This window comes from Phalangium opilio, unplaced genomic scaffold, assembly GCF_054372755.1.
Source record: "Phalangium opilio isolate 3A_F unplaced genomic scaffold, DU_Popi_V2 ptg000042l_1, whole genome shotgun sequence".
Lineage (NCBI taxonomy): Eukaryota > Metazoa > Arthropoda > Arachnida > Opiliones > Phalangiidae > Phalangium > Phalangium opilio.
The window spans coordinates 8,212,117-8,236,136 of record NW_028324166.1 but is presented as its reverse complement, the minus strand read 5'-3'; the positions used below and the strand labels follow the sequence as shown (position 1 = coordinate 8,236,136).

The 24,020-nt window shown below is 35.8% G+C and overlaps 1 protein-coding gene and 2 long non-coding RNA genes across 13 annotated transcripts; 2 read left to right on the top strand and 1 right to left on the bottom strand.

The window, feature by feature from the left end:
• Window positions 1-6,109: 6,109 nt before the first annotated feature.
• LOC149678968 (uncharacterized) lies at window positions 6,110-11,577 on the top strand. Of its 5 annotated transcripts, XR_016366172.1 has the most exons (5): window positions 6,110-6,250; window positions 6,357-6,614; window positions 6,683-6,862; window positions 6,923-10,412; window positions 10,489-11,577. It is a non-coding gene; the product is annotated as an uncharacterized LOC149678968 (long non-coding RNA). The 5 variants fall into 5 exon arrangements; XR_016366170.1 differs by having other exon boundaries at window positions 6,683-6,728; window positions 6,923-11,577; XR_016366168.1 differs by having other exon boundaries at window positions 6,923-11,577.
• A 1,141-nt stretch (window positions 11,578-12,718) lies between these two features.
• Window positions 12,719-15,393, bottom strand: LOC149678967 (uncharacterized). Of its 2 annotated transcripts, none has more exons than XR_016366174.1 (3): window positions 15,268-15,393; window positions 12,944-15,180; window positions 12,719-12,813 (listed from the first exon to the last, which is right to left on the bottom strand). It is a non-coding gene; the product is annotated as an uncharacterized LOC149678967 (long non-coding RNA). The 2 variants fall into 2 exon arrangements; XR_016366173.1 differs by having other exon boundaries at window positions 12,749-12,875.
• A 2,610-nt stretch (window positions 15,394-18,003) lies between these two features.
• Window positions 18,004-23,265, top strand: LOC149678966 (sulfotransferase ssu-1-like). Of its 6 annotated transcripts, none has more exons than XM_089836795.1 (3): window positions 18,004-18,478; window positions 18,547-20,544; window positions 22,268-23,265. In XM_089836795.1, the coding sequence occupies exons 2-3, from the start codon at window positions 20,079-20,081 to the stop codon at window positions 22,750-22,752; spliced, it is 951 nt and encodes a 316-aa protein (XP_089692921.1). In that variant the 5' UTR covers window positions 18,004-18,478; window positions 18,547-20,078; the 3' UTR covers window positions 22,753-23,265. The 6 variants fall into 6 exon arrangements, with proteins under 6 accessions (XP_089692921.1, XP_089692923.1, XP_089692922.1 ...); XM_089836797.1 differs by having other exon boundaries at window positions 18,004-18,781; window positions 18,888-20,544; XM_089836796.1 differs by having other exon boundaries at window positions 18,004-18,781; window positions 18,853-20,544.
• The last annotated feature ends 755 nt before the right edge of the window (window positions 23,266-24,020 follow it).

The following is a 24,020-nucleotide window of genomic DNA, read 5'->3' as shown; positions in this document are numbered from 1 at the left end:
TACCTCATTGCAAAGTTTTAATTTCTATACTAAATGTGTGAAAAAATAATAACAATAAAGGTTATTAGCATCAGGCTACGAAATAATTTTCAATTCGGTTTAATTCAGACTTTCAAATTGTATTAATTTTCAAATAAAATTGATATTAACTCAAATTCATCAAAATTCACTTTGAATTCCTTATTTCATTATTTGCTCTTTATATCGACTCTCTGATGGGGGTATCAAGATGGAAATCAAAGATTGATTACCTAATTACCACATTTTCACACCTCTTTAATTGAGGGGTCGGACGTTTTGGAAAAAGTGTACGGGATTTGGAAATCCAATTTGATTTCTTCGGATTTTGTTTGATTTCAAAATTCGATAAAATCCAACAGATTTCGTTAGATTTTGACATTTTTCCCGTGATTTCGACGGATTTTGGGATATTTCCCTTGATTTCCTCGGATTTTGAGATTTTCCCTTATGATTTCCTCGGATTTTGAATTTTGTGAATTTTGTAATGTATTTCGCGATTTCTTTCCTGATTTTGTTTCTCATTTTGTGATTTCGCTTCTGATTTTGTGATTTATTTACTGATTTTGTGATTTATTTACTGATTTTATGATTTATTTCCTGATCTTGTGATTTCGTTGTGGATTTCGAATTTTTTATGGGATTTCGCGGGTAGCGTACGGGATTTCATGAATGACCGACCCCTCGTCTTTAACAGCTGCTAGGAGAAAGTGGCACTAATTAATTAACTAACAAGCCGGGATCGTGACGTCAAAGGGGTTTTAGTCTTCAAATTTTGAGTTGCCTTCTATTCCCATTAAAAATCGCTTCGAGAATATCTTAACGCTAATCTTTAGACCTAAACTAAGTATAAAAAGTGTCGGCGAAAATGATTACATCCAGAAAATTATCAGAAAACAATGAAAATATTGATGTCACGCTAATGGATTCGATGTAACACCATATTTATGCCACCCTTAACAAAGTAGAGAAATGCGCCCGTAGGAAAGCTCTCGCATTTCAAATATATTACTTTGATTTGGGTAAGGTGCCGTAAATGAAGCGATCATTACGCCATCTGTTGAATATTGGCGCACTCATAAAAATATTGACTCTACCTACGACGAAAATTTACACAATTTAATAGTGATACATGTCAGGTTTGTGGGTAAGTCAGAGGTTGTTAAAACGGCATGCACTAACAGCAGCTTCTTGACCACTCAGAAAAAAAATTCATCGTCCAAGTAGTGCAGCTTTTGCAAACCATTATTCCTCTCCTTTTATGATTCAAACTCCATAATCCCGCATATTGGACTAATAATTGGAGTCCAGTTTGCAGGACCAAGACCTGCAAAAAGATGTGATCTCAAAATGGGATCACAGTTCTCTTTGATATTGTTCCAAATAAGGTTGTTGTCACATTTTTAATAAATGAAACGGTCAAAAGTAATCCTACCCTTTTGCGGTTTAATGTGTTAAAGTTTAAGTTAAATAGCAGTCAATACCAGATTTGGCCTCGATTTTCCATGTGTGTCTATGTCACGCAAAATGTTCATTATTTTGTTTACATTCTCGTCCCTCTTGATCACGTTTCGTCCCATTATCTCAGGCTCGTCTGCTTAAAGGGACGGTGAAGTGGAAAACAAATTTGTTTTTTATCGATAACTCTACTAATCATAGGGCCAATCTGCATGGTGAAATATCCAAGAAATAATACCAAATGTTTTTAAAATTATAAGAAGTTCGAAATTTCATGGATAATTTTAAATAAGCCCCTCCGACCAATCGCGTAACGCCCAACCTTTTTATTAACAAAATTCTCGAAGCACGTTCCATGTCGAATGAAATTTATCGCGAGATTTGATAAAATTTTACCCCGGTGTGACAGTCGTGGCGCGAGACATGGAGCGTGCCACGAGAATTGTTAACAAATAGGCAGGGCGTTATGCGATTGGTCGGAGGGGCTTATTTCAAATTATCTATGAAATCTCAAACTAATTTGAATTTTAAAATCATTCAGAGGTATTTCCTGAATGTTTCACTATGCAGACTGTTATAATTTGAAGAAGAATCGATAAAAAGATCACATGATTTTCTACTTCACCCTCCCTTTAAAACGACGTCATATTTCATAAAAAAAACCCTCTCCCAATTCACTTCAGAGATTAGATTTATTTAAAGATCGGCAATTTTAGTATAAATTAAGGTTTAGCTTAATTTGCTTACTAAACATTTCAACGATGATGGAATTAAATTTAGAGGTAACAATCTTTGCAAATGAATAGTTGTTGGAAACACGGTTAAATGAAAGGAAAATGCTTGCCACGAACCGCCACAAATTTCAAACTCCTCCCCTTCATCAGTGTGACGTAGTTTATGGACAGTCACAAGTTAGTTCCATTCTTTATCGTTACGAGAACGTGACAAAAGAGAGTTATGTCTGTAACGGCTTAAAATATGATATTTTGCAAACTAGGCGATATTGTAGTAATATGCAAAAAGGCACGAATTTCATTTAGACTCCTGACGTGATTAATGGATACGGATAAAATATTGCTTATTCAAATGTTACGTTGGATTCTTCTGTACTCTTGTTCTTGTAGGACATTATTTATACCTTGTTGGCCTTGCTTTTGAGAGCTATCTCTGAATTTACAGTATTTATATACGTGGAGAACTAGTTTTTCTCTACTGACGTCTAGCACGGATCCAGACTGAAATATTTTGTTTGAAACAAGTTAAAATTTACCGTTACGTAATTTTATTAGCTACGTGTGAAACATCGCGGATAGATACAATTTCCTCTATATATTCCCCGAGAAATTTAAATGGGTATGGTATAAGGTTAATTTTGACCCACCACACAAAAGCAAACGTAACACTCCAATGATACATAATTCGATATTTCCCTAATGGAGCTCAAACGAGGGGTCCGTCATTCATGAAATCCTGGAAATCCAACCTAAAAAATCCGAAATCAACGACAAAATCACAAATCTGGAATGAAATCAAACGTATTTTTGCTGATTTCGAAATCCCATAAAAAATCTGAAATCAGCAACGAAATCACAAAATCAGTAAAGAAAAGAAATCGAAAAACCAGAAGCGAAATTACAAAAGCGGTAGAGAAATCGCGAAATCCATTACAAAATTCGCGAAATCCAAAATCAAAAATGTCGTAAAATCGGATGAAATCACGGGAAGAAATCTCAAAATCCAACAAAATCACGGGAAGAAATCTCAAAATCACGGGATAAATTCATAATGCAACGAAATAAAGGGAAAATCGCAAAATCCGTCGAAATCACGAAAAAAAAACGCAAAATCCGTCGAAATCACGAAAAAAACGCCAAATCCGACGAAATCACGGGAAAAATCTCAAAATCTGACGAAATCCGTTGGAATTTTGAAATCAACCAAAATCCGACGAAATCCTGTTCACTTTTACAAAAACATCCGACCCCTCGAGATCGAAGCTGGTAGCAGGTCTTTTCCCAGAAACGCTATTCTAGTATCCAAGTGACACAAACCCACACACCGAACCTACTTGCTACGTTTGGTTATTATAAAACCACGCGTAGCAAAAAATAAAATGCATATCCATACAATTATTCAATTAACCTTTCGATTCTTACTTTTTATTTTAAAATCTTGAGCCAAAGTTAAAAAAAAATGTTCAAAAGTTAAAGCATTTTTGTATGGTAGTTCACCAAATGGGCTTGTACATCTATTCATTTCGGCATCTGCAATGATGACCTCAAAACTGCATGCTTTTCAGGATCAAGGACGAAAATAACCCCCTTACACCCCACATTTGGTCTTTCCGCAAGAAATGTCACCCCAACTCCATTTCGAGGAAGAGCCTATTTTCAGATGCGAAAAAAGGAGGCACCAGAATTGCAATGGGTCATGAATCAATTCAAATATTTTCGAAGAAAGAGGAACAATAAAATACTATTTCAAGATGGTACTACAGTACATATGGCCACGCTAAAATGTTAAACAAACCGTATAGCACTCTCGATTTCACGTACGTACAGTTCAACTTGAAAGTTAAGTCAAAAACAGTTTTCAAACGTGAAAGAACTAGCACATGCTATGGCTTGGGATCGGGTCTATAGAAGCTTTCAATTCACCCCTAACACAAGAAAACAAGATGGACGTACTGAAATTATTAGTTTCACACAAACTATTTTGCATCGTCCGGTGAATTGCTAATTTAACCACTTGTTGCTTTATATATATCATAACGCGAGTACGAGGGTTAATGGTTACCTTGATACGCCATCGTTGGTTATATTCTCTTGTCTGATACGGGAAATTTATCCACTTTTTAAAACTTCAAAAATCAATTTTCCCTTTTGTCCCATAGTTATGAGTATGTTAACCTAATTTAATCTCATTTAACTAACCATATGTTTAACAGAACTTCTCCGGTAGAATGAAAATTCGAAAATTTTTTGGCTCATTCCTATCCACACTTTATCGTAATTTCAGGATAAAAATCTCAAGACATAATTATGAATTAAATATCAGACATAATTAAGAATTAAATATCAGACATAATCGTAAATAAATTAATTATGATGATAACGTTGCTTCTTTTATAAAATTACGTCGCAGAACTGATTCGGTAGATGTGACCATGCGGCGAGGGGTTAACCACTCCAATATTCCTTTCATACCAACTGCAGTTACCTGTAATAATTTTAGCGTTGTCAAGAATAGAGGATTTTAAAAAACCTGTGATCATTTTAGTACATATTACCATAATTTCATAAGATATGTTCCATAAGTTTGTCCCTAGTTACTGAGAGCTTGTCATGAAGTGACGTAGGTGAAACGTCAGAGATTCTCGTAAAGTTACGCCTGGTGCGGTGCTGTACAGGCTAAATAGGAAGATGGACTGCAAAATTAACCGAGTGTAGTCAATTCTCGCTTGTCGTTGTCGAACTAGCTCTCATTAAGTCTCTATAGCATACGAAGTATAGGTTGTGTTATGGAACATATCTTATAAGCATATGATATTACGCTGAATATCTTGCCCTTAAGCATCAGACATTGTATTTTGTGGAAATGTCCTCTAGATGGTCGGCCAATACGATATGAAATTTTAAACTATTAATAGTGGTGCCATCTCAACAGAGACTTTGAAATAGAACTCATCCAAAGTCCTCTACTCCGTTCGCTAAGTAGCGCTGCTAAAGGCAGTGCAAGTCGGCTAGCCTCCCGCGTGCAAAGTACTCAGGCTCCCTCTGGCGTTGTCGCTTGGAGCGAGGGAACATATCTTATAAGCATATATAGATGGAACATATCTTATAAGCATATGATATTACGCTGAATATCTTGCCCTTAAGCATCAGACATTGTATTTTGTGGAAATGTCCTCTAGATGGTCGGCCAATACGATATGAAATTTTAAACTATTAATAGTGGTGCCATCTCAACAGAGACTTTGAAATAGAACTCATCCAAAGTCCTCTACTCCGTTCGCTAAGTAGCGCTGCTAAAGGCAGTGCAAGTCGGCTAGCCTCCCGCGTGCAAAGTACTCAGGCTCCCTCTGGCGTTGTCGCTTGGAGCGAGGGAACTAACCTAAAACGTACGCCTTGTCCCTGTGCGTTGGTTTCTCTGCAATAGTTAATGGAATGGTCTATTAAAGTTTACAGTAAACCTCTTCTTTAGTAACGACTGTAATAGTATAGTGAAACGAACTTACATATAGCAAAACAGCTACTACTGCAACACAAAGATGTATTGAACTAAACACACTTCCGAAAGTGCTAAATATTGAGGGAAGAACTTTATCCATTCCCATCGCAATTCCATGCAGAAAAATCTTCCACCACAATTTGACATTTGACCTTCGCTTATTTTTAGGGTACGGGGGTATGAGAGGGATATCACCGTGATTCCCTGGAAGTGTGGAGGGATGAATTTAAGGGAGACCAGTGGGGGTCTGTTTGATGGATGAAGAGCCCACGACACCTAAACAGAGAAAATGTTCCCGAGCTTCTTCGGGTCAAAAGGCAAACGGCCACCAAGCGGTGATAGAGGGAAATGAATGAGTCCCCGCTGTTTACTATTTGGATAGTTATTTACTCCTCTACGATTTATCATCACGAATATAGTTCGTTTATTTGTCATCCTTACAACGTTCCAAGCTGAAATGTTTCTGTTGCCAATACGTCAGATAGGGGTAAGGATACTCTCATCACAACCTCATGAACGAAACAAGTTTAATGAAGTCTAAATGGTATGCACTGTTATGTTCACAAAGTTAAATGCAATAACAGCACCTAATACCAACCACAATAAAAGCATTACGCTGATTCTAAAAACATACGTATCTTGCATATCAGTGAGCACACATAAGAAGGAGAGTCAACTATAACGGCACAGCCCGATATCTCTCTCATGCGCACATACCTCGGCGCGCAGCCGAGGAGCCAAACGTCACGTGATCTGTTAGGAATACTGGCCTTAAACAAACTTGCCAATTTTTTCCCTCTCTGTTGTGCAGAAAGCGCATGTGCGGAACTGTGATACCGAGCCACAGATCGAAACCGCTTTTGAAAGGAGGGCTGACTGAGAATTTGGTATCTCCGATTCATCTTTTTGTACGTGCTCATCGTTGCTTATAGACCATATATTGTTATTTATCCAAGCAAACTTTATATTATTTTAGAATGGCTTGTAAATATTACAGAGGATTTTCGCTCCCTGAATTATAGGTTTACCCTTATCCTCGCAATATGCATTCTTTGCCACGCTTTGAAAAAAATTACTCAAAATTAACTGTTTTCAACTATGAATGAGTGGTTTTTAGATCGATTTTACACTGAAGCAATTAAAATAACATAATACAGTAATATTAATTTTGTATTTAATAAACATTGTTTAATGCGATTTTTATTTTCGTTTTCAGAATAGGAAATTCTTACTGGAAAATTGGAAATATTGGTTCGTGATTGATAAGAGCGCCAACCTTCTCTTAAATCACGTATTAATCCGGTGGGAAGTAAAACCACGTTAGCATACAGAACTTTCAAATTGACTTCGCCGGTTGAAGATGCATGGTACTTGTCTTTAGTGACACCGAACTCATTCTACATCCGCATTTATTTTGTCTGTCGCTTGTCTGGTACTTGCGTCAGTATATTTATTTTTACTCGAGAAAGCTACCGGTTTTGCTAGACGTCTATTTATTTCCACCAGATAGCAAAAAAAAAATAAAAAAAAAATCCCCTCAAATATGCAAAAATGCCATTATTAAATAAACCATGTCATGTTGGTCCTTTATCAACTGCTGGGGCGTTTTCTCTCTCAGATACCAAAACTAATAGACCAAGAGGAATAGAAGATTAAGCATTATTTAGCAACCCCGAGTTACAGGATTCTAGTTCGGGTCAGTCAAAAGTTTGAGTCGTTAGTTTGGTTGTGTACTTAAGCAGACTTGCATGCAGGGTGTTCCTATCATAGAACATTTTAGACTCAAAATTGCCCATAGAAGTTTCCACTATACTTCCTCTTCACCTTTAAATATTCTATTATAGTTTCTCAAGCTTATATTACGATAATTTGCTAGAATCTCAATGTGAGAATCAGAGCACGGAGGCTTTTCTTTTAAAAGGAGAGGTAAGCGCTAGCCTACCACTGTTCAATCTGGACCGACAGATATACCTCTCGTAAAATGACCTTGAATTACACCTCAGACTCTGATCGATTCGCCTGGGCTAAAAACCAGCCCGCTCGCCTACTGGTTTTTTTATGGTACAGATACTCCATGATCAGAGAAAATTTAAACCAAACATTTTCTTGTTACCTTGCTATTTTCATTATTTATTTTCAGTATTTTCTCAAAAACATATTCGTATTGGCAACGTTAAGATTCAAGAATCGGATTAAAAATGATCCTAGTCTTTAAGCAGACGACATATTCCAACCAATGAGAGGTTAGGAGAGTAAGCCAATAAACAGGGACCGGATATGGTTTAACTAACGCTAGGGATTGTTCACTTACCGTGTTTCCCATGTATTGCTATCGCCAACTACATATTCCGAATTATTCCTTGATTCCCCTCTTCATTCCCCCAATCTATTGGACCAAAACGGATTTAGATATATCGCCATCTCTAGGCAAAATCAATAATTTTTGTGAATTTAGCCGGGATTTTAATTTTGACGTCATAGGGCACGTGACATTTGGTCCAATTTTCTTATAACTTCCAGTTAGGGTTAGGGATAGTAGCTGCCGCTAGGGGGCGTTTGGAACATGTATACTTTATCTTTAAAGGGGAACGAACAATCCCTAGCGTTAGTTTATCCATGATCACATAGCTCCCTAAAACTGGAATGCATCTTTTTAACAAGACTTGGAAAAAACTTAAGCTTCTGTTCCTTTGGTATATTATCTTTGCCGATACTCAAATACTTCAAAGAAGAAAATATATTGTCCTTCGGCTCTAGTTCTTGAAATATAATTACATCAAAAATATCAGCGAAGGTATAGATTTACCTGACGAAATACGATATTTGAAGTAGACAGCCACTCAAAACTGGCGTTTTTGAATTTAAGTATTAGATAGCGCGGAGTGTTTTTATACTTTAAAGGGATAGTAGTACCTCAAACCTAACCCTTTGTTTTCAGTTCCTTAAAATAGCAATTAAACCTTAGAAAAGTTTACCGTTAGGCATTGTTATAAAATTATTACAATTAAACGAAAATAGAATTATAGCAAATCCCCGAAAGCTCTTTTTTTTGGAAGTGAAAGGAACGTTTCTTTTGAATTACAGATATCAAACCATCTATGGTAACTATAGACTATTGGCAGCAGAAGTAAGATGAGAGACTAGAAGTAAAGTGCGCTAGCATTGGTAATAGATCCTGGCACTAGTGAACAAATTCAAGGATTTTATGCCGCTTCCATGGCACCTACACTGGAGAGAAAAAAAATTGCTCAAGTTCCAAAAATATTTCCTAAGGCGGTCATACTAACCTTCGGACGCGGGTGCTTGAATCTAGTTCGGCCGTCTACCCAGTGGCGCCGCTAGAAACTTTTGCGGGGTAAGCGGTATTTTGTGTATGGGCCCCCTACCCAGCCGTGATCCATGCGTGGTGAAAACTAGGGGTAAATCTAAGGTGCACCGCGGTGCCTGAGCGCTGCTTTCTCGCGCAAAGTTGACGTAGAGGATGACAGAGATAGGGCGAGGAGGTCAATCCCCCCTGCGCAAAGGATGTGCGTCCTAAAACTAAACGTACCGAAAATTGTTATTACTACCCCCCTATTTTCTCATTTTTCGGCGGATTTTATAAAGCGCGTTTCTAACTCCCTCTTTCTCTCCTCTTCGTATTTACTATTTCGAAATAAGAAGTAACAGTAGAGAGTTTAAGTTGCAATACGTGTAAGGTTCTACAGTGCATTGGACAAATGCACCGTAGAAGCCTAAAAGTAGTGCAGCATAAACTCTCTAATAATAATCCTCGAGTCAGCGCCGTCCCGTTGACGATCCTTATCAGTACACAAAAAAGTAACACAATAGAGCTGGTCGAAGTGAAAAGTGCTCGGTTTAGCTACCTCTTTCGCTTCCAATAAATTCCTACCAGAAGGAGGTCTCGATCAAGTGAAAGTATTTTCGCCTCTCACTTCTAGGCCCGGTAGGACTAAAGGTCCCCATCCACAAAGCGCATTCTTTACTAACCTAACCCGATCCCATTATGATAGCGATAAAAACCTGTAATAGCCACCGCGGTATTCCACCTGCGACTCCAGGACTAAATTTTGAATATTTTCAGTAAAATCGTATTTTTGTAAATGAGGCCCTTCCTCCAAAATTAGGCCCCCTTCAAATTTTGAAGTAAGCAGTCGCTTACCGCGATTACCTCTGGCGGCGCCACTGCGTCTACCGCCGCGAGCGTCTCAGGTTTTGGAGGGAAAATTTAGAATCCGCTACCAGAGGGCCAACCGTTGGTGTGTTATTAAGAATATTCACTTTCGCCAAGTGAAGAATTTGGTTTCCTCGATACTTCGAGTCCCTTATCTTACTTCTGTTGGCAGTAGTGAGGGGAGTAAACTGTGTATTCGTAACTCTGAGTGTGCTTTGTAAGAGGGTATAATGTAGGCGCTCGGTAAGTGGGTTGACCCTGAGCTATGAGATAGAATGGTATGACGTTGGCATACGTAGAACAGCCATTACTCTGAAAATATAAAAGCAAGCTTGTACGCCAAAACGGTTCAGAGAAATCAAAACGTCATTTGTCATAAAGCAAATTTATTCCAAAGTTTAGATAAATTAAATTAAACCAAACCAATCGCCAGTGAACGAATAAGTTTGAGGGAGTAAGGAACTGGTTGGTTTTTACGTACTACTACCGCTTTAATGTCGTTGACTTACATTTAGAACGCCTTTCAACTCGAGTATGTAGACCCCATTTTTCGAAAAAATATTCTCAACAAGCGATAACTAAATATTATTAATAACAATATGGTCCAGCCCCCAAAAACGAAGTGTCGGTAGGGGAATAGACAAATTCATATATTACATACAGCGAAACAGGCGCATTGTGTAACGCCGATAGATAGAGGTAAAAACAGTAATGCCGAGAGATAAGAGTCAGGTTGCATTTAGAGATGTCTGTTGGAATTATGACCTTTAATGGCCGGCGTGACCTCATACGTAGGACTCTCTTTGAATTCGTCTCTGACACTACGCATGTAATAGAAGTATCAGAAATTACTTTCAGCAGTGAGCACGTATAAGAAGGAGGCTCGAAAGACCAATACTCCGTCAGCCTACTCCTTTCAAAACCGGTACCGAGCTATGGCTCGGTATTAGAGTTCCAAACATGCGCAATCGGTGAAACATAGAGGGAAAATAATCAGAGAAATTTGTTTACGCTAGTTGTGAGGCCTGACTTCTCGGCTGTGCGCTGAGGTAGGTGCGCGTGTGAGAGATATCGGGCTGTGCCGTTATAGTTACCTTCCTTCTTATACGTACGCACTGATTTCAAGGTGATATTTAGTTTCGTTAGATAATAGAGTGACGGATATTCTTTTCATGGAAGTGCTTCATCTGATGAACTTCTGCTTTTGTGTATACTTTCCCTTTTTAATTTTTCCCAGCCTCCTCGAGCTTTGTAGTTTTTTTTAGTTCCTTCATTCTCATCACCAACAACTACTACCACGCCAACGTTTCATAATATAAAATCACAAATTATGTAAAGAAAAGATGTAGCTAAAATGTGGCATATCGATGAAAATGCATATGTGGTTTCGTAAGGTTTCTGTTCGTGAGAACAATATTGCCATCTGCTAATATTAATATAAACTTCAACGACAGGTATGCGACGAAATAACTAAAAAGTTTCAAAAAATCACTAAACCACCCTTAGCTGCTTATAAGATCACCATTAAAGCTATACATGTTTACTGAAAACCATAAGTATCTTAACTAATAAACTTTTCTTTCTTTAATATCGATTTTAATTTTCATTTATCGGAATTTCAATTTAAAATTTTGCAGATAAAATAGTTTTAATTAAATTTTATTAAAGAAACTGATTTTCTACATTCCCAACTAATAAGAGTTACATAAGGTAATTAATAAGAGTTACATAAGGTAATTAATAAGAGTTGCATAAGGTAATTAATAAGAGTTACATAAGGTAATTAATAAGAATTTAATTATTTAAGGTATAAATACTTATTGAAAGTATTGTGTTTGATTAATTAGAAACAAAGTTGAATAATTTAAAATTTTACGTTATTTTGATTAAAAATTATGAATGGAACGGATTTTCTTCTTTCTCAAACAATCATAGTAATTTCAATTTTAAAATTAATAAGATATTTAATTAATTTCGAATTTTGAATCCAAGAATGTTTTCAATTTTTAAACGCCGTATTTTGAAACGAAATTCAAAATGACGCAAGGTTTAGAAAAATTTCACATTTATTGCATTGAAATTCTTGTGCGTGAAAAACGAAGCTAGTGTCTGTAAACTTTCTGATCTGAAAATAAAGTCGATGCTCCCGAAACTGATGCAATCTAGGGGCATTTTTCACGATACTGGGCAGAAGCTTTAAAACTAAAAAAAAGGATTTGTATGAAACTGTCTGTAAACCAGGATGGGAAACAACACACTTCCTCTGTTTATTTGTTTATTAATTGTTTGGATCAGCTTTTAAATTCAAGAAGTGGTCTACCAGTTTATTAATTGCAATTTTTTTTTGAAAACTAAGGGTGAGACGATTCCAAACACGATTTGATTATTTTGGACACTAGGGGGCGGGTCACTGGTCCCAAGGGCTAATTTAAAAAATATTCTTATTTCCCATACTGCTATAAACTGTACTTGTCGAGGGCTCAATCACTTTATCGATTTAATCTTTTAAGTATCATTGGAGGTGCTTAAATGACTATGTGATAACCTGTAATCGGTGTCTAGGAAGTTGAGAGTTATTAGCTCCTCAATCCTGAGTAAATCCTCGTAATTGCAATAATATCGCTGTTTTCTACTGCCAAGGCTAATACACTTCTGAAATTCCAGACATTATAGAGTAAAGATAGGTAGGTTTAATGATCCCTTCAGAATATAAGAACGATTAGTTTCATCTGGCTTTCGTCCCACAGTTAGGGTCTTCCTGGTATAGGTCACTTTGGGTCACTCGCTAATGGTTTTTTCCAAATACTATTTATAACGCACGGACTGCTCATCTGGTCTGCCTTGCGTTATTTTTGATTTGGCCCTCATCCCATGGTCAGAGACTCGGGAGAGTTTTTCTGACGACATGTTAGACTGGCGTTTCACCATCAGTACTTTAAACACGGGAGATGAAGCAAAATTTTGATGTAAAATCCAAGTGGCTTAAAGTTTCGGGCTAAGCGTTTTCCGTTATTATGATATAACACGTCTTCATCATTGTTAGTTATTGGAAAAAAGGTTTACCAAGTGGTCCGCTCGTTTGAGCTGTATTGCATTGGGCTGTCAAATTCTGTATTCCACTCCCTTCTTTAATTCTCTCTGGCGATTGTTTTCGATAGATTTACCATACAATAAAATTAACATTTTAGAATTATAGTATTTAAATTTTTCTTTTTAATATAAGTCCATCAAATGATGTATCTTTGTTTTTATACATATAAATTTTTACATTACAATCTGTGGAAGTCTAATTCCCAAGCTATTCTTAATTATTCTTGCTTTAAAAAATTTATTTATTTATAATTTGCATTTCTTACTTAAATTTTGATTTAAAGCTTTGCGATACGAATGGAAACGGTCAATGCGCGGGACTCGAGAGTTTCCCAAAAACAGAGGTCTCTACAGTCTACACTGGGGGTATGATAAGAGCGATAAAACACATTTATAATGAGTCTGAATGCAAATTTTCTCAATTCAAAATAGAAAAGATTAGCCTATAATTTCCCTGAATATTGAATTAAATAATAAGTTTATAAAATATGTTTCGTAAGTATATGATACTACCTATACTACACGAGAATTGACTACACTCGGGTTTGCTGTCCATCTTCTTATTTAGTCTGTACTAAGCCTTTGACAGCGCCTCACCAGGCAATGCTTTACGATAATTTACGACATTTCACTTACGTCACTTCATGACAAGCTCTCTGTAACCAGTGACAAATTTATGGAACATATCTTATGAACTTATGATTAAATTAATAAAATCGGTTTCTCCAAGAGACGCGACTGCGCTGTAGGCTTTTGTATCATGAGAATGCGCTGAAACGACGATGTTTGATTCCCCGAGCACGTCCTGATACTGATGCTTCCCTACTCCCTTTTTTACCGTCGAAAGATAATCTTAGGGTTCTTGGTCATATTTGTTATATTTATTTCTTACCAAATATTTCCGGTAAAATAGATAAATATGAAACAACTCTCCTTTAGATTCGAGGAGAGATATAATATGAAAATAGACCTAAATAACAATAAATCAGATTTGTAGATAGTTTTCAGGCAAGGGGGATTCATACCTATTTAGTATTTACACAAGGAGTAGAGGTTACCTGGAGGACAATAGTGCAGACTAGTTTGTCCTCCGAATAGCCTGTAATCCTTGCGTAAACCCTCCTAGCCTGAAAACTATGTAAGTATATCACTTTTAGCGGTAATACTAGTTTACAAAGGGGTCCTCGGGTCAAAAGTTAAATTGATATCAGTCAATAAAACACGAAAACCATTTACATATCATGTATAAAAATTTCCACAAAATTTATAATTTTCACGCTTAGAAGTGTTCTTTGATTTTTTTGTTTGTTTGTTTAAGTAGCTAAAAAAAGTCATTCCAAGATTATCCGAGATATTTGAATTGTGTAAAATATTAGTCCTGTTTCGCGCCGCTTATACAGCATGGTTTTCACTTGGCGTAAATCACGACTTTTCGCCCGACGTCAAGCGACAACCGAAAAAAAACCTAGTTACGCTGGACAGAAATTACGTTGAGTGTGGCGATATTAGCTTTCTAATTTTTCGGCCGCGTTCAACGTTAACGCTCTGCGCGAGCCAATCAGCAATAAGCTAGAGTCGTGACGTCATTTTCGCCCATGCGTGTTCGGAAGAGGCCGTCCGCGGTCCGCCATCTTTTTATTTATTTCGATCCTAATCGAGTCACTTACTTGTACAAATCCCTGAAAATACCGAAGTTCAATGCTGAAAGGTTTATTGAAGAGGTTAGGAACAATACAAATCTGTATGATATTAGAAACAAAGATTGCAAAAAAGAAAGACAATAGATGTACCTCAATTAGTGCAGTGTTCAGTTTATCTCTTAAGCCTTGGTTCCCTTATTTGCGGGAACTACGCTAGGTGAAAACGCTATAACGCTGGGCGACAACGTAAAAAGCAAATCTGACGTTTGACGTCCAGCTGCAAAATAGTTTTTTTCGGTCAAGTGAAAACCATGCTGTAGTCATGAATACCGTCGACGGTTTACAGAAGATGTTTATAATGTAGCACGGTAATACACCATTTTTCATCCAGACATAATTCCAAAGTATGTAAAAGGAACAACCTTGTTCAGATTTAACTATAAACCAGACATTTTTCACTCAAAAATAAATGCCTATCCGCGCTTCTACACAATGGAAACCAGGGTTGTCGTTGTACCCACCAGTCATGAAGTTCTATTGGAGAAGGAGTGAAAACACGTACCTTTCTCTCTGTTAAGAAACGAAAAAAACCATTCCTGTAAAGTCATCGGAAAAGCAAGCAGCACAGGGGTCAGGCCCCCATATTAGGCTACCTACCTCGAGGGGCAAGTCATTCGCCAAAATTTTGTACACCTGATTTCTGAATTTTTATTTGGATTCCGTTGATTACTGAGTGAATTTTTTGATTTCCGTTGATTACTGAGTGAATTTTTTGATTTCCGTTGATTACTGAGTGAATTTTTTGATTTCCGTGATTACGATTTTTTTAGGTGATTGCCATAATCTTTACACTGGTTTCCCGTTATTGCCGCAAATTACTCCGGAGATTTTTGGTGAATGCCTTGATTACCACTGGATTCTTCGTGAATTACGATGAATGCAGTGATTATGGAGTGATTATTTCTATTTCAACTGATTACGATTTTTCTTTTGGATCTTCAAAATTCCTCGATTGTTTATGCGTGATGATTTCACGAAAAGTGTGATTACCGGGGTGATTACATAAGATTACTGTAAATCATGTGATTATTTCTGATTTTCTCAAGATTTCACTGATTTTCAGTGATTATTGGAGATTAATATTAATTAAACCATGAGCTGTAAGGTAAATTAATATTAATTAAACCATGTGCTGTAAGATAAATTAATATTAATTAAACCATGTGCTGTAAGATAAATTAATATTAATTAAACCATGTGCTGTAAGGTAAATTAATATTAATATTAATTAAATCATGTGATGTAAGGCAAATTAATATTAATATTAATAAAACCATGTGCTGTAAGATAAATGAATTAATATTAATTAAACCATGTGCTGTAAGGTAAATCAATATTAAAATTAATTAAACCATGTGCTGTAAGGTAAATTAATATTAATATTAATTATATCATGTGATGTAAGGTAAATTAATATAAATATTAATTAAACCATGTGCTGTAAGATAAATTAATTAATATTAATTAAACCATGTGCTGTAAGATAAATTAATTAAGATTAATTAAACCATGTGCTGTAAGATAAATTAATTAAGATTAATTAAACCATGTGCTGTAAGATAAATTAATTAATATTAATTAAACCATGTGCTGTAAGGTAAATTAATATTAATATTAATTAAATCATGTGATGTAAGGCAAATTAATATTAATATTAATAAAACCATGTGCTGTAAGATAAATGAATTAATATTAATTAAACCATGTGCTGTAAGGTAAATTAATATTAAAATTAATTAAACCATGTGCTGTAAGGTAAATTAATATAAATATTAATTATATCATGTGATGTAAGGTAAATTAATATAAATATTAATTAAACCATGTGCTGTAAGATAAATTAATTAATATTAATTAAACCATGTGCTGTAAGATAAATTAATTAAGATTAATTAAACCATGTGCTGTAAGATAAATTAATTAAGATTAATTAAACCATGTGCTGTAAGATAAATTAATTAATATTAATTAAACCATGTGCTGTAAGATAAATTAATTAATATTAATTAAACCATGTGCTGTAAGAAAAATTACTTTTTCACGCAGTTGTATGCGCGAAAATGATTCGCAGAACCCTAGTACTCTGAAGTGTAGAAAATCTAGGACTAGTCTGTACTCCTTCCACAATACAACTCCATGCACCAATTTTTCCCTGCTACTGACATATGGAGGGGCAAACCCAAACTGGGAGGGGATCCAAGACTGTCTGACCCTTCGGGGTGAAGCGTTTTGCGTTCATTTCTTGGAAATTTGCTTCAGAAGGTGCCTCTAATGATATTAGGTTCTTAATGGTTTTTTAGACCATTTCGGCTCTGCACCGTTTGAAATAATTGGCGGGTTCAAGCGATATGTATTACGATACACCAATGAAATACGGAACTGTTTTCGTAGGCCAACTGAAGTTACTTTAAACCGTATAAAGCTCGCGATTTTCCATTGAAAAACAAGTTTCTAGAAGGAAGTTGGGGTCCAATCTATGATTGCAATCCATAAATATAGCGGGGCTTCAAAAGAGGAATGTCTGCCACCACCAACCATGTTTTCATATTTTGCTGAGTTATTATTGCAGTCTGGGTCGTGAGATAATATTTCATTATTGTTAACTTCCTTTCTTTTTTCAGGAATATGAGCTGAAGGCGAAGAAAAAAATTAACTTTTCTTACCAGTTCTACTCTAATAATATTGAGCATATTACGTTTATTAAAAAATATGTCAAAGAAAGTTCAAATATTTATAAACAAATGATCTCATTTAGAATTTTTAAAAATTTATAAACAAATGATTCTATTTAGAAGTTTCAAAAATTTATAAACTATTCTGATTTATAAATTTCGAAAATTTATAAACTATTCTGATTTATAAATATCGAAAATTTATAAACTATTCTGATTTATAAATATCGAAAATTTATAAACTATTCTGATTTATAAATTTCGAAAATTTATAAACTTATAAATTTCAAAAATTTATAAACTATTTTGATTTATAAATTTCGAAAATTTATAAACTTATAAATTTCAAAAATTTATAAACTATTCTGATTTATGAATTTCGAAAATTTATGAACTATTCTGATTTATAAATTTCGAAAATTTATAAACTATTCTGATTTATAAATTTCGAAAATTCATAAACTATTCTGATTTATAAATTTCGAAAATTCATAAACTATTCTGATTTATAAATTTCGAAAATTTATAAACTAATCTCATTTAGAATTTTGAAAATTTATAAACAAATCTCAGTTCGAAATTTCGAAAATTTACAAACTAATCTCAGTTCAAAATTTCGAAAATTTATAAACTAATCTCAGTTTGAAATTTCGAAAATTTATAAACTAATCTCAGTTCAAAATTTCGAAAATTTATAAACTATTATGAAACTAATAACATTTACAAATTTCAAATTAAGAAACAAAGCTTTTTCCAACTTTATAAATAAAAAAATGCTGAATTAGAGGTTAATGATAAAAGTAAAATTTTACCTTCATATTGAATATGACGTTCATAATGGGTTTAAAAGTTTGGGGTCAACGTACCCAACCTTAAGAATAACTCAACCAAATCACTTCTGAAACCTTTGTCTAGTGTTCCTGATAACAACCATACAGTCTGGTCAATTTCGGAAAGAGAACAAACATCCAAACGAAGAAACTAACAAAAATTTTAACATAGATTCAAAGGAATCTGAACGGACTACCAATATTTACTGAATGGAGAAATTGGAGAATCCTATGTTAATTCGTTAGCTATGGGAATTAATTTGGAATTTCATACTTGTTTTTCTTAAATTTCAAAGCTAAACAAAGGTTTCAAAGTGGACCATTATACCGTATTTTGTTTTTGACCACCAAGTTTTAATCAAGGTTCATTTTAGAGTTTCAGTTTATAAATACACTTTACATAAGTCTGAAGTTCATAAGATATGATCCATAAATTTGTCATTGGTTACTGGGAGCTTGTCATGAAGTGACGTAAGTGAAACGTTGTAGATTCTCGTAAAGCGACGCCTGGTGAGGCGCCGTCAAAGGCTTAGTACAGACTAAATAGGAAGATGAACTTCACAACCGAGTGTAGTCAATTCTAGCTTGTCGTTCTCGAACTATGTCTCAGTAAGTCTCTAGCATTACGAAGTATAGGAAGTGTGATACTTATGGAACATTCCTTACAAACTAATGAAAAGAGCACCCCTTTGACAAACTGTGTGTTTACACGAAGGCTTAAAAAAAAGGATGAAACCTGACTATATCTTGGAAAGGGAGAAATACTTAATTCCCTAATTATTAAACCACATCTGGATCGACGTGTTTGGTTCTATTTATGCGTGTATATTAATTGGGAGCTGCTAACGAGTCTGCTTTAGGAATTTAACAGATATAGACCTACAAAGTCAAAATGCACTCATTACACGGAATCACATAGATCGGTTTTGTATAGGTATTGGAAAAAAACATCTGGCAGTCCAGAGCCTCCGAGATATCTAGGCCCGTGCCTATCGCGAAGCGAGAATATTTCTTTAACTAATTTAGTTCGCCGTGTTTTCTCACTTGGGGGCGCTTTTAGAATCGTAAAATAAAAATAAGTTCAGCCTCGTGACCCCGTCGACTGCTACATTATTAGGGCAAGGCATATACGTAGAGTGGTGAAACCGAGGTAGCGGATAGTAAAAAATGTTTTAATGAATTTCCGAAGACCTCTATTAAACAATCATGCCAAAGAAGTGAAGGATAAAAAGCTAAGTTTAAAAAAATTAAAGGTTACGAAGGAGTAAAAAAATTGCTCTTATGGTATAATAAAACTGTGAATTAGCAACTTAAAGAAGTTTTGTTTTACTAAAAAAACAACAATGTTAAAATCTCATAATTTTGTTCTCCATACAATCTAACCAAAAGATTCAATAAAAATAAATAGCCCCTAAAACCATTACGTTAAGGGTGAAACCTTTCCCTTTCATAATTTTTTTATAATTGACCCCTAAAATATCAACGACAATTTATGGAAGACCCCCTTCGCAAATGTAATAAAAGCGCCATCTAGTACACATATTGGGTGAAAATATTTCCTCTATGAAACTGGATATTTCCCCACATAAAAATCGACACGCACGGGCCTAGATATCTCGGAGGCTCCGATTGCTCTAATAATTAGTAGAAGAATCGATAAAAAAATAACATAATTTACTTTTTCACCCTCCCTTTAACGGCGGGATTAAACTAGTAATAAACAGCGAAACGTTTTAGTATTAACGTATCGCTTACTGGTCTTTGCTCATTTGCCGATATCAATTTCGTGAAACAAACGGAAAGTGGGGATCTCATCATATGAATTAAAATTTAGAGTGAAATTCATAACTATTATTATTAAATATAAAGAGCTACGAAAGTTTAAGCTTTGTCTGAAGAAAGTAAAATGTCCGCTCTCGGCGCTAAGGTAGTTCCCGACACGAAGAATGTTAACGGTTATATAATACCGTCTTTCAAATCGAGCGATTTGGAACTAAAAATTCAAAATATGATACCAAATCCAGGCGACATCATTCTAACCGGGTACCCAAAATGTGGCAACACCTGGATGGCGAACATCATTGGAATCTTGCTGAGAAAAGGCGCAGTAAGAAATACCAGCGAAGATTATATTCGATATTGTCCAGCTATTCAAGTGTTTGGCTTAGAAACTCTCGAGCAAATTCCGAGGCCCAGATGTTACCGGGTTCATTACAATTACGACCGGGTACCCAAGTGTCCCGGCGCCAAGTACATAGTTATCGTAAGAAATCCAAAAGATTGTCTAACTTCTATGTATCATTTCATCAAGAATGACGTATTTGGTTTCCGAGATGGTGATTTTCAAGTTTTGTTTGACTTGTTTATGAAAGGTAAAATCTTACATTAAAATGTATATGTGTATATATATATAGTAAGACCAGGGATAGATGTAATTTTAGAAGTAGGAATGGAGAACAGAGTAACATGGGCACGCGTCAATGTCCCGGACCCCCTTCCACGGGACGAAGGGGTATCAGGGAGAGAAGGGAGATGCCGCGTGAATAGCGCGAGGTGCCTCTCTTTTGGGTGGGGGAAGTAAATTTCCCAGCCAACGGGGGTGGTATCGCCCGGGCCACCGCGAGCTCTACTGCGCAAAATCCAAAGTTTTTATCTCATGTAGCGACTATTCGTGATGTCACTTCGCGCATGCTCAATGATCCACCGAATGACCCAAGGTAGAGAGAGAGAACATAGTATTTCATACCCCCGTTTTCAACCCCTACCCGCTAGATACGAATTCTGTTAGCATTAGGCGGCTTCTCCCTCTCTCCCTGGGGGTATGAAAGAAGAGGCGGGTCATAGCGACAGTGGTAAAAAGGAACTACGTATTTTTTTGCCGTCCCCGTCAGCAACGTCATCAAAACGTAGTTTAAGTGAGCCAATAAGATAATTTAAACCTTTCGTATCGTGTTGAAGGGAGGGACTCTATACTGGGCTATGAGTCAGATTGAAGTAAATACTGACCGTTCTCCATTTCTGCCGTAAATACTGACCGTTCTCCATTCTTGCAGTAAGTACTGACCGTTCTCCATTCCTGCTTCTAAAATTACTTCTATCCCTGGTAAGACTTCGGAATGGCCGTCATGGTTCAAACGTTTCATACGAAGAAACGCCTAAAGAATGAAGCCGAGTCCCATTTCCCCTCCCTTTCTCTTTAATATGTCCCCTTCGTATTTGCTCTTCATTTTCTCAGTGAGCACGTGTAGGGAGGCTCGAAGAGTCCAAATTCTTCGTTAGCCCCCCCCCTCTTTCAAAACCCGCACCGAGCTGTGGCTCGATATCAGAGTTCCGCACATGCGCAATCAACGCAACAGAGAGGAAAATGTCAGAAGTTTGTATACGGCCAATATTGGTCACGCGACGTCTGGCTTCTCGGCTGTGCGCTGAAGTAGGTGCGCGTAATAGAGAGATCGGGCTGTGCCGTTTTAGTTATCTTCCCTTTTGACTCTCCAAATTATACATGCTCACTGATTTTCCCTTCTATCAAAAACAGATTTATGTAAGAAGAACGTTGAACGAAGCAATATTCTCTACCCATCCTCGACTACTTGGTATGTTTTGATGGGAGTGGCTTATAATTTCAAAACTCGCGCTCGCCATCTTTCGGCCTCATTCTCTTATATTTTGGGCTTTACATATAGATACTACATATGGCAAGAGAATAATAATAATAATAATAAGTTATAGTTGTACTAAAATAATAATCTTAGTACAAAGCAAGAAAAACCAGATACTTAAAGAAACGACTATTTAAAGAAACATCAATTCTTAACTTTAAAACCTTATTCCACTGGCGCAATTTCGGAAAAAATATTTAACCAGGAATATAGAGATAAGAATGACATTTTTGACCTCTAGAAGTCGCTATATACAAAATTTGTGGGTGGAGCCAAAATATAAGCAGACAAAGTTTCTCAATAAAGTATGCGAGGATGGTACCAGAGGCTAAAGCTATGATCCGACTTTCTTAGTACATAAATCCGTTTTTGCTTCCATATGTCAACCAACCCCTTTGTACTCTACATAAATAAGCCTTGTCCCATTTCTTTTAAGGCGAAGTGATGTATAACGATTATTTCGAACATACGATGTCCTGGTACGAGCATCGTAAAGATCCCAACGTACTTTTCTTGTATTATGAAAAAGTTAAAGAAGATAAAGTTAAGGCTATTCAGGACATCGCTACCTTCATGGGGCCTGAATTTTTCGAAATTATCAAGGACGGAAATGTATTGAATTCTGTAGTAGAACAGAGCAGTTTCGAGAACATGAAGTCTGGACTGAATCAGACTAAGTTGTCTATCATTCGAAGCGACGGGAAGGAGACACCAAACAGCGCTGTAGCGTTATTCAGTGCAATAAAGGAGGCTACTTCAAAAGGATCAAGAGCACCATTTAATTTAACAAGAAAGGGAATCGTAGGGGATTGGCGAAATTTATTTTCCAATGAACAAAGTAAATTAATGGATGCTATGATTGAGGAAAAGATGAAAGGAACTGAAATGTATCATTATTGGAAATCAATCGGTTGTATTTAGTTCTACTTTGAATCAATGATTTGTATGTAACGGTGTTAGATATCCATTTTTATCAATAACGGTGTTAGATATCCTTTTTTATCAATAACGGTGTTAGATATCCTTTTTTATCAATAACGGTGTTAGATATCCTTTTTTATCAGTAACGGTGTTAGATATCCTTTTTTATCAATAACGGTGTTAGATATCCTTTTTTATCAATAACGGTGTTAGATATCCTTTTTTATCAATAACGGTGTTAGATAACCTTTTTTATCAGTAACGGTGTTAGATATCCTTTTTTTTATCAATAACGGTGTTAGATATCCATTTTTATCAATAACGGTGTTAGATATCCATTTTTATCAATAACGGTGTTAGATATCCATTTTTATCAATAGAGTAATTGGCCATATGTCTAATCAGCGCCACTAGCGGATGGTCTGAAAACTACTCCCATAGAGTCTAGGTATATTTAAGCGGGTTTGCAGAATTTCCGTCAGATGGCGCGGCGTTCGAGCCACCTGGCGGAAATTCTGCAAACCCGCTTAAATATACCTAGACTCTATGGGAGTAGTTTTCAGACCATCCGCTAGTGGCGCTGATTAGACATATGGCCAATTTCGGTTGAGAGGGGGAGTGAACTGTGTATCCCCTACGTTAGGGGCAATTTTTTACTAGAGAATACTATTTGCCCCCGGAAGGGAAGGGGAGGGGGGATATCACTAAGGTAAGAGATAGAGGGTTATGACGTTGCCGTATATGGGAAAGAAATTACTCTATAACGGTGTTAAATATCCATTTTTATCAATAACGGTGTTAGATATCCATTTTTATCAATAACGGTGTTAGATATCCATTTTTATCAATAACGGTGTTAAATATCCATTTTTATCAATAACGGTGTTAAATATCCATTTTTATCAATAACGGTGTTAGATATCCATTTTTATCAATAACGGTGTTAGATATCCATTTTTATCAATAACGGTGTTAGATATCCATTTTTATCAAAAACGGTGTTATATATCCATTTTTATCAATAACGGTGTTAGATATTCATTCTTATCAATAACGGTATTAGATATCCTTTTTTATCAATAACGGTGTTAGCATAAGTTTATCATTCCTCTAAGTAGAGAAATGGCTGCTACTCCTATGGCAATAGTGTTTATCTGGCTCCCTTTAATGAAACCCTATACTCTCCGTATCATTTATCACCTCAACTTCAATACAAAATTGTACTTCCAAGCCTAGCGTTTCTTTTATCCCTTTTAGAATGTTTAAGG

Coding starts and splice junctions, on each gene's coding strand:
- LOC149678966 (XM_089836795.1), top strand. CDS start 20,079: ATGTCCGCTCTCGGCGCTAAGGTAGTTCCCGACACGAAGAATGTTAAC. Junction 20,545..22,267: donor GTTTGACTTGTTTATGAAAG/GTAAAATCTTAC, acceptor ATTTCTTTTAAG/GCGAAGTGATGTATAACGAT.